The following is an 18,067-nucleotide window of genomic DNA, read 5'->3' as shown; positions in this document are numbered from 1 at the left end:
GGGTCTTTCAGCATGACAATTATCCCAAAAACACCGCCCGGGCAACGAAGGAGTGGCTTCTTAAGAAGCATTTCAAGGTCCTAGAGTGGCCTAGCCAGTCTCCAGATCTCAACCCCATAGAAAATCTGTGGAGGGGGTTGAAAGTCTGTGTTGCCTATGGACAGCCCCAAAACATCACTGCTCTAGAGATCTGCATGGAGGAATGGGGCAAAATAGCAACAGTGTGTGAAAACCATGTGAAGACTTACAGAAAACGTTTGACCTTTGTCATTGCCAACAAAGGGTATATAGTATAACAAAGTATTGATATGAACTTTTGTTATTGACCAAATACTTATTTTCCACCATAATTTGCTAATAAATTCTTTAAAAATCAGACAGTGATTTTCTCGATTTTTTTTCTCTTTCTCATTTTGTGTCTCATAGTGGGAGATCTTGCACAATTGGTGGCTGACTAAATACTTTTTTGCCCCACTGTATTTATGTACAGGTGGTATGGAAGTATTCAGACCCCCTTAAATGTTTCACTCTTTGTTATATGCAGCAATTTGCTCAAATCATTTAAGTTCATCCCCCCCTCAATGTGCACACAGCACCCCATATTGACAGAAAAAAATTGTTGAAACGTTTGCAGATTTATTAAAAAAGCAAAACTGAAATATCACACAGCCATAAGTATTCAGACCCTTTGCTCAGTGTTTAGTCGAAGCACTCTTTTGAGCTAATACAGCCATGAGTCTTTTTGGGAATGATGCAACAAGTTTTTCACACCTGGATTTGGGGATCCTCTGCCATTACTCTTTGCAGATCCTCTCCGGTTCTGTCAGGTTGGATGGTGAACGTTGGTGGACATTTTCAGGTCTCTTCAGAGATGCACAATTGGGTTTAAGTCAGGGCTCTGGCTGGGCCATTCAAGAACAGTCACAGAGTTGTTCTGAAGCCACTCCATTATTTTAAATGTGTGTGTAGGGTCACTGTCTTGTTGGAAGGTGAACCTTCGGCCCAGTCTGAGGTCCTGAGCACTCTGAAGAAGGTTTTTGTCCAGGATATTCCTGTACTTGGCCACATTCATCTTTCCTTCAATTGCAACCAGTCGCCCTGTCCCTGCAGCTGACGAACACCCACACAGCATGATGCTGTCACCACCATGCCTCACTGTTGGGACTGTATTGAACAGGTGATGAACAGTGCCTGGTTTTCTCCACACATACCACTTAGAACCTTTTGGCCTTAATTCTATCTTGGTCTCATCAGATCAGAGAATCTTATTACTCACCATCTTGGAGTCCTTCAGGTGTTTTTTACCAAATTCCATGCGGGCTTTCATGTGTCTTGCACTGAGGAGAGGCGTCCGTGATGGAGGGCTGCAGTGATGGTTGACATTCTAGAACTTTCTCCCATCTCCTGACTGCATCTCTGGAGCTCAGCCAAAGTGATCTTTGGGTTCTTCTTTACCTCTCTCACCGAGGCTCTTCTCCCCCGATTGCTCAGTTTGGCCGGACGGTCAGATCTAGGCAGGGTTCTGGTCGTCCCAAACATCTTCCATTTAAGGATTATGGAGGCCACTGTGTTCTTATGAACCTTAAGTGCTGCAGCAGAATTTTTATATTTTTATTTTGTTTTTTTGTAGCCTTGCCACAATTCTGTCTCTGAGCTCTTCAGGTAGTCCCTTTGACCTAATGATTCTTATATCGACAGGTGTGTGGCTTTCCTAATCAAGTCCAATCTGTATAATATGATGATCAGAAGAAATGGACAGCACCCGAGTTAAATATGAGTGTCACAGCAAAGGTTCTGAATACTTATGGCTGTGTGATATTTCATCCATCCATCCCATATTTGTCCCGCTTATCCTCACAAGGGCCACGGGCGTGCTGGAGCTTATCCCAGTTATCTCTGGGCACGAGGCGGGGTACACCCTGAACTGGTCGCCAGCCAATCGCAGGGCACATATAAATATTCATATATTCAATATTCACTCGCACATTTACACCTACGGGCAATTTAGAATCTTCAATTAACCTACCACGCATGTTTTTGGGATGTAGGAGGAAACCGGAGTACCCGTAGAAAACGTACGGGAAGAACATGCAAACTCCACACAGGTGGGGGCAGGATTTGAACCCCCACCATCAGAACTGTGAGGCAGATGTGCAAACCAGTTGGTCACTGTGCCGTGTGATATTTCAGTTTTTCTATTTTTTAATAAATCTGCAAAAAATTCAACAATTACATTTTTTTTCTGTCAATATGGGGTCCTGTGTGCACATTGAGCAGGGGGGGGGGGGAGAAGAACTTAAATGATTTTAGCAAATGGTTGCAATATAACAAAGGGTCTGAATACCCACTGTCTGTGTGTGTGTGTAATATATATAATATAATATAAAAATGTGGTCAGATCTGCATAGTAATTGACACCTCATCTTTATGGGGTTTCACTTTTCTCTTCATACTCTGGGCTGCTTGAGAACAAGTAGTGACTCAATTAACTGCAATGCCCTAGCTACTTTCCAGGTCATCATAGTAAAGAAAGCTGTATTGGGCATTGGTCCCGCTGTAGGGGGAGTGGGGTATTCAGTGGCTCATTTGCATGTGTCAGGTCCACCCCCTCAAAACTGCCTAATATCAGAGGAAACGATAGGAGAGGAAAGCTGTGGTGTAATTCTCAATCCCTGGTATTTTGATGAAAGCACATCATAGATATGATAAGACACCTTACCACTGTTTTAAATTGTGAAAACTCTGCATTATGGCTACTTTAAAGACACACTTCTTTCATCAGCTGTCCATTCATTGGATACAAACATCACTTTAAGCAATAATTGTTTTGTATAATTTCGCCAAAACAAATTGTCATCAAGTCATTTGCATGTTCTGCCCGTGCCTGCGTGGGTTTTCTCTGGGCACTCCGGTTTCCTCCCACATCCCAAAAACATGCATGGTAGGTTAATTGACGACTCGAAATTGCCCGTAGGCATGACTGTGAGTGCGAATGGTTGTTTGTTCCTATGTGCCCTGCAATTGGCTGGCAACCAGTTCAGGGTGTACCCCGCCTCCTGCCCGATGATAGCTGGCATAGGTTCCAGCGCTCCCACGACCCTTGTGAGGATAAGAGGCTCAGATAATGGATGGATGGATGGATGGACATTTAAAATGCGACCACTACACTTTTGGTAATAATGAAAGTGACAAAAATTGCTCCGATGAAACACGCAGTCAACCTGACAAATGCAGTCATGTATAACTTTGTTTTGTCAATTAGAGTTAGCTGTTTAGAAATTCAAAGTAGCACCACTTATAGTGCAAATGATTGCTGGGTTTCATAATGTGTTTTTTAATGTGCTGTTTGGGATGAAAGCCGAGATTGTTCCAAATACCCCCCGCTGAGACAGGAACACACTGTGTAAAAGGAGCAGTAATTAGGAGCAGGTGAACCTTGTCATGCTTGTGCTATTGCGACGCGAGAGCTCAAAGCTCTTCACTGCAGTAAATACATGACAGCTCTCCAGTTGTCTGATTAGTGCCTTAAGCCAAAGTCTGTGGCCCACAGATGGAAACTAATCAAGGAAATCATGTGCTGTAGTGCAGTGGAAACTCTTGAGCAGGTTGTTACTGCATCGTTGGAGGCACCCATCGCCAAAATCAGCACCTCGCCTGACCTGACAGATGTTTACAAAAAAAAAAGCCTCACGTATGCATGCATTAAGATAATCATGTCGATTGTATCATGGGGCGGAATATAAATGTAATGTACTTGATTAATACATTGATGTCTAAGACAATACAATGGATAGATACAATTAGTCAATACAGTGCTATCTTGACTTAGAAGTTTAAATTGTTTACTGTATGACCAAGTTCGTAACACAATTTGAAGTAAATTTTCCTCATTGAAATGAATTGAAATGTCATGGACCTGATGCAAAAGAGTTAGACGGTTTAAAATGACTGCAATAGTGATGCTAAGTTGCCTATCTATGGCATTTTCCATTGTTAGCCTTAAGCTAGCAGACTTGTGTTAGGCTAGTGATGGCAGTGATCATATGTTGAAAGTACTTTAATGAACATTTACATTAACTGTCACATTGTACAATTTGTTGTATATGTATTTGCTTTTATTTCTTGTCATGTCCAATGACTGAATTTACTACAGGTGGACTCCAATTAAGCTGCAGAAGCATCTCAAACATGATCAGTCGAAACAGGATGCACCTCAGCTCAATTTTTAGCTTTCTGGCAAACGCTCCTAAATACTTCTAAATTTAAATACTTTTTTTTCAGATTGTCATTGTGTCTTGTGTTTAGATTTTTCAGGGGGGAAATAATACATTTTGGAATAAGGCTGTAACAAAACAAAATGTGGAAAAACTGAAGCTCTGTGAATATTTTCCAGATGCACTTTAATAACTAATCGTAACCCTTTTTAAAATTACTCGGCCTTAGTATGTTGACAGGTATTATTTAGCCGTCATATGTCAAAGACTACAGCAGAACCTCACAATCTTTTAAAAAAGTCCTGTGACCAAAGATTGTTTCACCTTGTATCTGCCTCCAAAGCTAACCCTAACTGCGTCACTCACATCCAAATCGGTGTGCAACTGATGTCCCAAGTTGGCCGCCATGCCGAGCCGCAAACGTGAATGCGCGCAGAAAATGAAAGTGCGTAGTTGTGATGAAATAGTCACAGAAAATGTATATCCAGCTTCAACAAAATAGCAACGCTAGCATTCCTACTGTAAGCAAGCCGACATTAGCCACGGCTGCGACGCTGGTAGCATGACATATTTGTAATGGAGTGTTACGATGACACTAAATAGCTTTGGTTTGAAGTGATTTTTTTCGGGAATGTACAATCAATTAAGAACCAAAAAAGAGGTGATACACTTACCTGTTGATCAGATTTCTGAATCCTCTCAGATGCCTGAAGTCCCTTTGCTTCTGTTTTACAACTGTCTTACTCAGTTGTTAGCAAACGAGGAATGGGCTTTTTTTTCCTTCTCTTTATTCTTTCCCGAGGTAGATATTCCACCATAGCTTCAATAAATCCCCTAAAGCGCAAGGAAACAGGTCAGCACGAGGCAACACGTAAAGTACATTTGGGAAGTTCGAGGGTTGTTTTTCCAGAGAATACTGATTGAACTCCAAATTGTAGAACTTGAGAATCATTTGACTTTGGTTTGACTGTTTGTTCCGCTGTATTTCAAGGTGGCGACTTGCAAGTGTCAACTTTCAGGTTGGCTGTCCTGAGCCCCAGCAGGACAGGATACATTTGTTTCACCTGCTCTCTCCTGTTCATGTAGGTTGTGCTGCTGCTGCGGAAGTGTCCTTTTTTTTTTTTTTTTTAAGTTCTCATTTGCTACATGGAGAATGAAGCACATCGCTCAGCCATGCATGCATATGAATTCTTTTATCATCTTTTTTTCCTGCCTCATTGTGTAAAACTCATTGAGCCTAAAAAAAAAAAAAAAAAAGCAACGCTCCAGATTTGTGATTGAGATTTATCATGTTGTTCAATGACAAAAAACAAAAACAAAATGTTTAAAAGCAAATGGCACAATATTTCATCAGCTAACAGCTCCTGTCGAGCGGCGGCACAAGACTGAATAGGGATAAACGATTGAGTGCAATTATAATTACCCTGCCAAGGCTGCCATTATCCTGATTGTTTCACCGTGATTGTGTCTGAGGAATCTGATAAACAAATATTTGTCTCATATCACCAGCTTCACTGCTAATCACTACATTAAATACATGTTGTTTCTCTTTGTGAAACATGAATATACCGACCTCATGACATGGATGAAAAGTGCTGGCCTATAATATCCTGAAACAGATGGCCCGGTTAGCTCCCGCTGTCATATTCTTTGAGGCAGTTTGGTTTCACGATCTGTCTTAACAGATCTCTCACAAACTTTTCCCCACAGTCTCTTATTTCTGTTTTACTGGCTCAACTGAAGCCTGAGTTCTGTGATTTCTTCACAGCGGTAAATCACACCTGCATGCTCGTTGTAAAATGCACATGGGGAAAACGTGCAGGTCGCGGGAGTTTAAATTCTGATTCTACCGTGAGACCTGTTGGAAAACCCAAGTTGAGACTTGAAAAAAGCTCTTCTGTTTCAGAATGTGCCTCGTATCGTGGTGCAGTCAGCCAGTGTTGAAGAGGGAATGAACACACGCCAGCAAGTAAGTTCTAGTCAAGATGGTCTCATATGATGCATCTATCAAGAATGTCCGTGCGAATTAGTCCCTTTGGGAATACTCAGCCATACGTTGTGTTTATGGATAACTCTGTCTTCACACCTTGCTAGAGTGCTGCACCTCTTGAGCTAGAGGATGTTGGGCTTTGACTCTTGCTTTAGACTAAAAGACACAAACCATGGCCTGCCGGTTCCAAAGCCCAAGCAAGTCCTGACAGATGTGCTGGCGCCACCCATTTCTCACAGTTTCCGCACAATTGCAGCATCATCAAAGACTTAACAATTGAGCCAACAGAGCTGACACAGATAGCACAAAGAGATTGATAGATAGCTGATGACATCCACTCCAGCGTCTGGTGTCATGTATAAAAGAATTTTCAAACAGCGGCAATTGCGTTCGACAGAACAGAGTGGGAGAAGTGAGTCCCGGCTTTCCACTATCCCGTTTGCCACAGCCGCCATCCTGCCTCTGATACGATCTCAGAAAATTTGGGGATCAATTTCCCCTCACTATTCCGTATCAGGGCCTTCCAAATACAACAGTGGAAAAGACAGGAAGACCGCTTTGACGGGTAGAGTGAAACAGGATGTCCAGGACATCCTTAGTATACTGAAAGTCCTGCCATACGACGTTTGAGGTCATGCATGGTGTGCAGTGAACTAGTTTGGAAGAATACGAAGGTACACGGCACAAGAAGGCACGCTCAGTTAAAGGGTTGTTTAAATGATAACTTCTTTTAAAAATGAAAGCAAAAATAGACAATGGTTTCCGGAGAGACATCAGCATTCCGGGACCTTAAAATGGGTCTCGGCTGTACTTGTTTTACAATTACACCGTTAATGTTTCCATGTAGAGGCTGAAAATGGCAGACATGCGGAGTATGTTACGATCAAATCAATACGAATTCTTGCAAATGCTTACTAGCGTTGCATTACCTACATGTGTACTATTCTAAACTCTCTTATACTAGTGTATATGCAGATTGGGAGACCCTACGTTAATGCTTTCCAAGCAACCCATCTTAGATCTCCTTTTGTACTTTCAGCATCCCTAACAAGTTGTCTGTGGTTATTCTGTAGGTTCCTATTCAGGAAATCAGCCCTCCTGACATCCAACAGGAGAGCCCCAGATCAGTGCCTCTCCCTCCACCAATCATCCCAGCGACCGAAGACTCCATCCAGATCTCAATGAGTGAAGCGTCAAGTGGTTACATTACGAGTATCTCCACGGCACCGCTTTCAGAGGTCTACATGCTCAGCTGGGACCTTCCTCCATCGTCCGGCTACAGCGATGAAAGCTGTGCAGCCGTGACAGATGAAGAAGCGAATAAAGTGACACAGATGCTCCCCTTGCAATCTGACATTGGTTCTGGATCTGAACCTCTGGAGACTTTGCAGGCCGCTGCGGCGAACACGGACGTGCTGCAGTCCAAACCAAATGACTATCCCTCTGATTTAAATCAGAGTCACCAGGAACCAGGTCCATCTCTTGTAGTACAGGAAGTAAAAGAGCCTGCTCCATGTGTAGAGTCCAATATTCCAACCAGGCCAGTGTATTTGGAGCGGGACTCGATGGAATCTGAACAATTAGACAGTGTGCTGCCAGTGACAAATTCATTTTTAGCGCAAGAGCAACAACAAACAGACTCAAAACCAAAGACCTCTGTGAAGGATAGTGTTCGAATGGATATAAAAGAATCCACTAAAACGATTCATGAAGAAAAACAAGACCAGACTAAGGAGGACTCTGAAGAGCCTGCTCTTGTCTCAACCCAAATATCCTCTGAGTCGCCTCTAGTCCCATTGAAGGATTCTGATCCACGAGGTTGTTCGCAGGAACAATCCCATTTAAAGAGCTCCAGCTGTTCTGCCATCCCAGCTTCATCCAGTGATGAGGTCCACCTAGAAGCAGCGCCTGATGCCTCTGCTGAGCCCAATGTCCAACGCTCCAAACCTCCTGCAGCAGCAGTCAACCCTTTCAAGATCCAAAAAGTCCAGTCATCAGACCTCAAGTCCTTCCAGCGTATACTCGGTGAACCGATGGGGGAATCTGGTCAGACCGAGACCGGCAGTTTTTCAAAATTGGACACCAATCTCACTGAGCCCTTGGAGCTTATTTTAGACTGTGAGGAAGGAGAGGCAACTGCTGCAGTCACTCTGCCCGACTGGATGAAAGAAGGCGAATTTGTCACTGTAGGGACCAATAAAAGAGGCACCGTGCGCTACTTAGGCCCGACAGACTTTGCAGAGGGCATGTGGGTGGGAGTTGAACTTGAGGTACCCGCAGGTGAGTTTTCTTTGTTTTTGCTTTAAAACCAGGGTTTCCCAACCTGTCTTAACTATGGCCCATGGTACATTAGTGTGTTTTTGGAAATGATTAAATTTAACTTGATTGGTCCAAAAATGATTATTTACTACAAATAATGTATCATCTATCTATGCCAACGACGTATAGTGACAGGCAGAACATTTAAACGCTTGTCCGCTAGATGGCAGAAGATACAATGAACCTGTGCATCCACCAATGTACAAGTCTGGAAAATTATAATTTTCCCCATTTTTGCTATTTAATGACAACATAACTCCCAAATGTTAATAATGTCAAAGCATTTAGTTGCAGAAAATTAAACAAACAAAACACCAAAGAAATGGGCCAGTGTATTTTAGTCTCTTAATTTTCATCCAGAGCTGTATCTATGTTTACATTTCGGTTTGTTGGCGTGTCATGAGATTTTTCTCATGTAAAATATGTCTTGGCTCACAAAGGTTGGTAAACACTGGACAAGTGAGGTGTGATTGTCCAAAATTGTGTACTACATTAAAGGCGCATTGATCTTTCTTTGCAGTCATCATTTCTGTCTTTTACCAGGAAAGAATGACGGCTCTGTTGGCGGGAAGCACTACTTCCACTGCAATCCCGGTTACGGAGTCCTAGTCCGGCCAGACCGGGTGAGCCGCGGCGGTGCCAAACGCCGTCGGCAGCAGCCGAAGCGTCGCAGCGCCAACTTGTCGGGATCCATCCCGAACCTGACGGCCCTCACGGCTCTGGCTAAAGGTGATGGTGCCTGTGCATCATCATCATCATCATCTGCTCGCAATAGTGCAGAGGACAATAAAAATTCTTGACAGGAGAAAGTGAGGACCGTCAGCTGTGCAGATTTGGGTTTGAACCATCTACATCGCATAGTTGCTGCTGTAAATGAGATTTAACAACAAAATGTTTACACATGTGCAGATATTACTAATTTCTCCCAAAGAGTTTTCATTCAATGTGTTGTTCAATTCTATTTAAACTGTTGAAACACCAGCACACTTTGTAATGCTACATGCCAAGTAGTCGTCCCATTTACTAGCTTTAGAATCTTAACATGGCATAAAAATGTTTTTCGAAATTGACATGCATTTTAATGCTTTTTGGTTACTGATGTTTTGTGTGCCTTAAAGTTTGTTGAGAAGTCTTCCACATGAACTGTGCAAAGAGCGTTTTTATCTTCTAAAATGACATTTTAAAAACATTGCAGTCTTCATAATCACCTTTGGGAGATTTATTTTTTACACAATGTTATGATGTGACTGTATGTTAATAAAATCAGTCTTTTTTTTTTTGACAAAACAATCATGGGCCATGGATGTCTGATTGGAGAAGGGGTCTTTTTTGGAGACTATTATTTTTTTAGGGACACTATGACAATAAAAACACACACTAGCAAATAATTTTGGGGGTGCTTGAGAAGTTGTCGAAATAGGCCTAGCAACACCCCTGAACGGATTGATGATGCTTGCCATGTTTGAGACTTTCAAAATAGAAAACTTGTATCTTAATAAAAGAGTACATAATCGTACCAATAAACATGCATGAAGAATACAGTCCGAGTGAACACTAGCAATGTGAGCAACAAATTGCATGCCCTAAGGAATTGCTCATATCCCTCTGTTAAGGAAAAGAAAAACAGCAATGATCATAGAAATAAGTGACAAAAGTAATAATAAAAAAAAAAATAATCTGAAAGTTTGGTAAGCACATCTGTCTCACAGTTCAGAGATCGTGCATTCAAATCAGTCCTCTGGCCTCCTTGTGTGGAGTTTGCATGTTCTCCCCTGGGTACTCTGGTTTCCTCCTACATTCCGAAAACATGCATGCTAGGTTAATTGAACGTCAACATTGTCTATATGTGCCCTGCGATTGGCTGTTGATCAGTCCAGCATGTACCTGGCCTCGCATCCTAAGTTAGCTAGCTAGCTGGGATAGGCCCCAGCACACATGCAACCATGAGGAGGATGAGCGGTACAAGAAATGGATCGATGAAAAGCTGACGTTGCTTTTTGATTTGATTGAAAATCATTTGAACACAGAAACACGTTAAACTAAGGTGTGTCGTGTGTTGAAACCAGTCAGTCTTGTTGACAGTTAAATAAATGGTTTGATTGCAGTGATTGCCTCGCAACGGTGTGCATTAGTCCAGGCCTGTTTCATTTTCAGTAATTAATTTCATTACTTGTGTCTGTTATTTTACAGACTATGGGTTTTCTTTAACAGAAAGTTACCAACAATTTTGCCCATCTCTGTGTGTGTATATATATATATATATATATATATATATACACAAGCCTATCAATCACTCTATCCAACCCCAAAAACTAAATTTAAATGTAAACAATTGCATCACACTTGATCCAAATGTGTGATGTGATAAGCTTGGGGACAACTTCCTTTTTTCTTTTTTAAAGTGCCAATGTCATGTACAATGGTGACTGGTGTGTACCCACTTTTTAAATTTTTTTTTAACTAACATTTGTTTGAGCTAAAGTAAACACAATCTGATTATTTACAATAAGTAGTAAATCCAAAGGAGGTTTCAGTCATATAGCTTTATTCTCTTGTACATTATATATATATCATACTAAAATAAACAAAAGTTAAAAAAATGAACAAAGAAACTGTACAAAAATGTATATATACTACATCTTAATTACAGAACAGTCTACTGTCCAAAAAAGGCACTAAATTCCAAAATGGGCAATACAATAAAATTGAACATAACATAGCTTTTGAAATTGACACAACAGCATTCAGTCCTCTTTTTCGCAGCTATAATCGGATGAGGTGTTTAACGGGGGATACGGAGGAGAAACGTATAACATGGAAACCCTGATGTACCACGAGAGGACATCTCTGGAGAAGAAGCACGACGACTGGAGTACATGTTGATGCTGTCTCGGGTTGTGGCCTATATTTCAGCAAAGTCACTTTACTGGAAATGCAATACATCTGATTCACTACTTTAGCACCTGAACACTCTTTTTGTCCATCCCGCTTGTAGACTCAGGTTAAACACTGCTGGACAGAAATTTCGACTGCTATTTAATCTCTCAAACAACATCGACAATTCATTTGAAAGTAGCTTAAAGTGAGAATGTCTCGACGCACTCGTATGTGCGTGGCAAAGACAAAGTGATCTTTATATTCTTTATGTGGGCCACGATCCTCACACAACAACTGACTCCACGACATTGGACAATTTTCCAAATAAGTCATTTTTATGTCATTGTGCCTCTTGAGTTAAAAAAAAAAAAAAGCTAATGTCTAATGGATTTGGAAAAACATGATGTGACTGGATTAAGTTCATCTTTAAATCGTTCCACAAAAAATATGGCATTTGTTATACTCACAACAACAAAAGGCATCCCATGTTCTGTAATAAAAAAATTTGATGAATGAAACTAAGGTCAACTTGTGTCAGATTTGAAATTTAGTAGAGGCGATGTTACGGAGTGGTTATATATGGCTACTAATGGTGGGGGCTCACTGTTGCTTACTGATGTTGCCACTTGAGAAGGAACCATACGGATTCTTCACCCAAATGCTACTAAATTCATAGTAGTAGTGCAACTACATCAAAGAAAGCAACTGACAACTTTTTGACAGCGCAACAACGAGGCGCTCTAAAGTGGCCACGCCAGCCCTAGTCCAAACGTTAGCTGTCAAGTCGGACAAAATTTCCTTCCTCCACGCTCTTCCTCCTTCTTCACAGTGTTGTGCACGCACTTAAGGCAGACAATGTGGCGCTCTAACGTGGCCATGTCAGTGGCATTTTCCGGGTGGGGGATAGCCAGCTAGCTAGTTAACTGGACATCACAAATGCCATAGTGGGGGAGGGGCAACTCATACTGGATGCACAAGTGTGTCACTGTGCACCGTTATAGCCAAATAATAGAAGAAATTAAATAAAAAAATAAATACATAAATACATTTTTAAAAGTCGGGAAACCTGAAACGGTGAAAAACAGTTTAACGCTATATGTCCACAATTCAGTACCACATAGTTCTGTTTTGGCACGTTTTTCTGCAATTATCTTCAAACGTATTTAGAAACAGATCTCTGAATTCACTTTACACGATGTTTAATTCTAGGCTTCAATCACATCTTGTTTTATTTCAAATCCATTGTTGTGGTGTAGCAAGGCAAAATGATGAAAACCAATGTCAAAATATTTCTGGGCCTAACTGTATTTGCCAAGTAGGGCAATGATTTTTTTTTCCCTATTTTTTTTTCCTGCACCAGTTCTCACAAATTAGGCAAGATCAAATTGCGCCAATTTCACAATGGAGCCTGGCTTAAGGGGAGAGGACAAGATCACATCACGTTTAAGTCAAAAGCAAAACATTTTCCTCCTTTTAAGGTGCATTGTCATTTGTCTTTCACTACATACCTCAGACATAAACAGGAAGACTTGTTCAGTCTAATAATGAATGACAATAGAAAATATAGGTGTAAAAAAAAAAAAGGCAAACTTAAAAAAAGCTTGGTTAATTTAACAATAAGCATGTATCTTTTTCAAAACACTTTGTACATTAGCATAAAAAAATGAGTATAAATACTTGTTTCTCTTTTTTTTTTTTTTTTTTTACCCTAAAATCCTCTTTGAATTGCAGATGCCAGATATGAGTCATCACCTCATACACGCTTAAGATTTTACATTTAAGGGCACCTTTTGATAAACACTTTCAATGTCATTAAAACCACAGTATGTGATGACGTCCAAATCAGACCATTGAAACGCCTTAAAAGGAAAACTAGTATTCCATTATATGTTCATTTCCTGATAAAGTATTCCAATATTTTGTCTTTATAAAGAATAGTTTCACACTTTGGGAAAAATTTATTTAAGCATCAGATTAATGACGACTATTTAAAAATGATTTTTTATTTTTTTATTCCGATATGTTCCTTAAAACAAAAGTAGCAAAAAAAATAAATAAAACAAATTCACAGAGCACTGTTAAATTTCATTAGGACCATAACAGCATTAAGAGCAACTAAGTTCTACTATTTTTATTATTTTGGGAAAGAGGTGAAAATCAATCAATGTTTTCATACCTTATTTAGTAGGTTCTTGACAAAGTTTTGTAGAACCTGATTTTTTTTTTTTTTTTAACTATATTTTTACTTTTTGCTTAAATGGCTTTCCTTTGAATGTTGGGATGTCCTACATTTTAAAAATCAGTTAAGATATTAAAAATCTAAATGCATTTAGGCCGCTAAACTAAAATAAAAAAAACCCCAAACAAACAAAAGAAACAACAAAAAAAAACAAAAAAAAACACCTTGTCCCTTAGTGCAAAAGCGGAAGTTATAAGCAATAGCTGACCATTCAAGACTATGAATGGACATCAGACCAAGTTTTGATTAGGTTGACAGATTCTGTTCATATTCAAGTTAAGCTAGTTACCGTATTTTCATGACCATAAGGCGCAATGAAAAGTCTTCAATTTTCTCCAAAATGGACGTTGTTGTGTGACTTTGATGAGCGCTCCGCTTGACTGACTGGGAGCATTTCCTGCCGACGCTGCTTATAGAGAGGAAAAGGCGGACGTGACTGAGGACAGCACGCGGACGTTAAAGCGAGAAGGGTGCGCGTGAAAGGGGATGCTAAAGGCACGCCCCCAGTAGGTATACATTTGCTAAGGACCCCCGAAAACGGCACCTACGAAGAGACACGCTTAACGAAGCACAGTTTGAACTGCAAGCTATCAGTTACGCGGAGGAACATGGGAATCGAGCAGCCGCGAGAGAATTCAAGATCAACGAATCCATGGTTCGCAAGTGGATGCCTGGGCTAAGGTATCTGCTTTGACTGTTGTCCGAGCTTTCGCGAAAGCCGGCATCATCGCTGAACAGCCCGCCGGCAACGAGACCGACTCCGACAATGGCGAGAGGGAACCCGGCATGTTTGATGGCGAAATCGCCCAGCTGTTCATTTTGGATACAGAAGATGAGGACTTAAATACAATATGTGTTAAATACAGAAATAGACCCCGTAACTGAGCCTGCGCCTTTTAATACCTTAATACCTTAATGCCTTATGGTCGCGAAAATACGGTACTTCCTGAACTTGTTAACTGTTGTGGATACAAGCCTTCTCAAAGATGCATATCAGCAGTTTTCCCAGAATGTAAATCTATTACTTTGGTGAAAAAAGGGCCGAGCTCAGTTTGACTGAAAAGTCGCCGCGTCGTCAGGAGACGACTCTGGCTTTAAGAAATGACACGATTTCGAGAGCCACATTGAGAGGAAAAACTGCATTCAAAAGTGGTACTTTTTACCCATTACTTAATTACATTGCCATAGTCCAAACCAACTCCATGTGTGGTTCAAGCTTGATGTACGTAATTACTTGGGAAAAAAAAATATAATAATAATAATAATAATAATCTGCTCCAATCACATTCTTTTGGCCATTGTAGAGGCAGAGAAGCCACGATTATATGTCCGACCTCTGTTAGCGAGCATTACAACTTGCTGTATTTGGGTCAAACTGGCCCAATAGAAAACATCAAGAACATGTGCCAACTCTATTTGAAGAAATGGCTTCGGGTGTCCATGAAGACCGTGGTCAGACCAGTATGTGGTGCCGAAAGCCGACTTTGAGCCGGCCACATCACAGCATCTTTTCCTTTGGCATGGATGGCGTTAAAACAAAGCACAGATTCCATTAGTAGCTAGCTTACATTTGCTTGATTATCACATTGATCCATAAACTGATTCGTCATTGCCTCAAGCACTTACGTCATCGATGACCTAAATATCACGATTGTGAAGACGTTCTGCTGTTGAATGGAAACTTACCATAAGCATTGTTCCACACTTTTTAAAGTACACTACTAATCATGATTCCTGACATGCAAGCAGTCCTGTAGTGAGATTCAAAAGAGGTGTGTTCATTCAACAGCAGAAAACCTCAATGGTTCTGTCAAGGGCTGAGAACATTCCAAGGGTTGGGAGGTCAGGAAATGGAACTGCCTACCAATCAGATTTGTTCTGACGGAGGAGACGCTCTCCATTTGTCTCTCCAAAAGACATCGTCCAGAGGCTTCTCTTGCTGTTAATTGCACACTGACAAGGGTAAGTCTGGAGAGTAGGTAGGTAGCACACCATTAAGTTGGGGTGAATGAGAACTAGAAGAACCATTTATCTTATATACAGTACACGTTTGCCGAGTTTGTCTCTGAGGTTGAGTGAGACTGAATGAGGATTGGCTCAGACAACCAGGCTGTAGAGGTAAGCAGGAGTCGGGGAGAGGAAAAAGAGAGCAGTGTCTCCTGGGAGGAGCAAGGGGCGCACATTTAGAAGCACAGGTTTTGGTTTTGAGAGAAGGCCAGGGCTTCGACTTCCTTTTTTTCCCTCCATAGACCACTTTCAGGCTGTATCCTTTGTCTTTAGTTGTAAGGATTAGGTAATACATTAGGGAAGTTGAGACAATCAGTCGCGATGGATTGTTTTGGGAAGGCAGGGTGTGAGATCTCATTAGGAACAAGGAACACCCTGGAATAAGGAACTTTCGGCTAAACATTGCACTTTTGGATCATAGGAACTCTCCCCTAAATTCAGTTCCTCGGATTTTTTTTCTGGGATGCAAAGAGGATCATACTTTCGAGAGGCCCAGAAACTTTTTTTCATTGGGACGGGATGTTGAACGTCAAACATCACATATGATTGGGCAACTAATCACCGCATTTTATTTCACCCGGCCTTACAAGCTCAATTTATATAGTTTCTGGATTTTTTTCAGGTTCTGTTTTTTTCCTGGTAATATTGGTGCAAAAGTGCATTGTGTTTTCTGCATCTGTGCATCAATCTTAAGTCCCCAGAACATTTCTGTACAAGGGGACAGCAAAAGAAAAAAGCAATGAGCCCAATTAACCCTAGCACTACTCCCAGGATTAACCACTGAAGATGGTCTGCTGCACCTTGCTTGTCACAGAGATCACTCAAAGCAAGCTCTTGTTCTGCCTTTGATCCTGGACACCCATTTTTTAACAGTGCTGGAGCCTGTTACAGCTTCCCCATACACATTTTGCAACCTTTTCAAAGTGTTTAGTGGTGGTTCCCCTTCCATCCATCCGTCCATTTTCTGAGCCGCTTCTCCTCACTAGGGTCCCGGGCGTGCTGGAGCCTATCCCAGCTATCATCGGGCAGGAGGCGGGGTACACCCTGAACTGGTTGCCAGCCAATCGCAGGGCACATACAAACAAACAACCATTCGCACTCACATTCACACCTACGGGCAATTTAGAGTCTCCAATTCATGCATCTTTTTGGGATGTGGGAGGAAACCGGAGTGCCCAGAGAAAACCCACGCAGGCACGGGGAGAACATGCAAACTCCACACAGGCGGGGCCGGGGATTGAACCCTGGTCCTCAGAACTGTGAGGCTGACGCTCTAACCAGTTGTCCACCGTGCCGCCGGTTCCCCTTCCAATGCAAGAAATTCAATCACAGCTCTTTGCCTTCTGATAGGCATCCCACAATGACACCTAATTTACAAAATGGCTGACGGGAAGAGGACAGGTATAAACAAAAGTTTTAAAAAAAAATGAACCTTCAAACAAGTATTTAAACTACAACACATGAAAGGTTCTAAAGAAATTTTAATTTCTTACCATGTTCAATTAAATTGGACTCATTACTTTTTGACTGCCCCTCGTAAAACCTCTCAAGAGTTATACCCACCAGGTAGGGTGTTTTTCCGACACGGAATTTAACCGCTAACCCCAATTTACATATACTTCCCATGGTTCAAGCAAACAATGGTCCTCCAAAAGTTCCCAGTTCTCAGGTAAGGTTCCTGCTGTTGAAATGCACCTTTTAATTCCTCCTTCCCTTCACCATCTTGTTTCTTCCTCCCCTCTCGCTGTTCAGTCATCCTCCAGGACTTCTGTCTTGATGTCACTGGGGACCCCTCCAGTTCTAGAGAGGGCCAGGATGGTGTGATTGACAGCAGCCATCTCCACAGCCAAGGAGATGGGGTCCTGATGCTCGCTGTGAGTGGCGCTGTCATCCTGAGACAAGGAGGGATTAAAGCAGGATCAGAGGGGGTCACAAGGAGTCCATAAAAATGTAATTTCCGGGTTGCCATACATGACGCAGTATTTCGTGAGCAAGATAAGTTCTCTGATGGGTAGCGTAATGTTTTTTTTAATTGTAACCTGATGGACAATAGCATTTAGGGACAAGATAGGACTAACTTTACTCGAAATGCTTGGTTGTTGAAATCTAAAAAGTATATGATTTCAGTTGTCCATCAAGCCATCCATCCAAATTCTACTCATTAAAGTGAGCTGGAGCCTATATTTTTTGGTAAAAACCCACACAAGCATAGTAGACAACATGCAAACATCACACAAGAGTCTATGCTGCGGGCTACTAAGAAAATGGATCTTCATAATTTGGACACGGTTTATTTAGACCGTGCAAACGTTTTTTGACCCAGCCCCTAAAATAATCGGAATCGAGAATCGTTTGGAACCGGAATCGAAATAACGAACCAGAATTGGAACTGGAATCACTCAAATTGAAACGACGCCCAAC

At 41.4% G+C, this 18,067-nt stretch overlaps 2 protein-coding genes across 11 annotated transcripts in view; one reads left to right on the top strand and one right to left on the bottom strand.

Annotated features, from left to right (window-relative positions):
- The window catches only part of LOC133468574 (kinesin-like protein KIF13B), a 59,969-nt gene extending 50,156 nt beyond the window's left edge, over positions 1-9,813 (top strand). For 4 of the 6 annotated variants that reach the window (XM_061754647.1, XM_061754646.1, XM_061754645.1 and 1 more), the window contains 3 exons: positions 6,121-6,183; positions 7,278-8,484; positions 9,067-9,813. In XM_061754647.1, coding sequence (XP_061610631.1) covers positions 6,121-6,183; positions 7,278-8,484; positions 9,067-9,323 — 1,527 coding nt within the window. In that variant the 3' untranslated portion in view covers positions 9,324-9,813. Of the gene's footprint in view, positions 1-5,205; positions 5,297-6,120; positions 6,184-7,277; positions 8,485-9,066 lie in introns of those variants that run through there. The other 2 variants (XR_009785526.1, XR_009785525.1) reach the window with 1 other exon arrangement.
- Positions 9,814-11,047: 1,234 nt separating this feature from the next.
- hmbox1b (homeobox containing 1 b) overlaps positions 11,048-18,067 on the bottom strand; it is a 43,012-nt gene continuing 35,992 nt past the window's right edge. For 4 of the 5 annotated variants that reach the window (XM_061754652.1, XM_061754649.1, XM_061754650.1 and 1 more), the window contains one exon: positions 11,048-17,538. In XM_061754652.1, the coding sequence (XP_061610636.1) occupies positions 17,395-17,538 (144 nt within the window). In that variant the 3' untranslated portion in view covers positions 11,048-17,394. The remainder of the gene's footprint in view (positions 17,539-18,067) is intronic. The other variant, XR_009785527.1, reaches the window with a different exon arrangement.

Source organism: Phyllopteryx taeniolatus, chromosome 18 (assembly GCF_024500385.1).
Source record: "Phyllopteryx taeniolatus isolate TA_2022b chromosome 18, UOR_Ptae_1.2, whole genome shotgun sequence".
Lineage (NCBI taxonomy): Eukaryota > Metazoa > Chordata > Actinopteri > Syngnathiformes > Syngnathidae > Phyllopteryx > Phyllopteryx taeniolatus.
The sequence above is the reverse complement of the archived record's forward strand: the minus strand, read 5'-3'. Positions and strand labels throughout refer to the sequence as shown.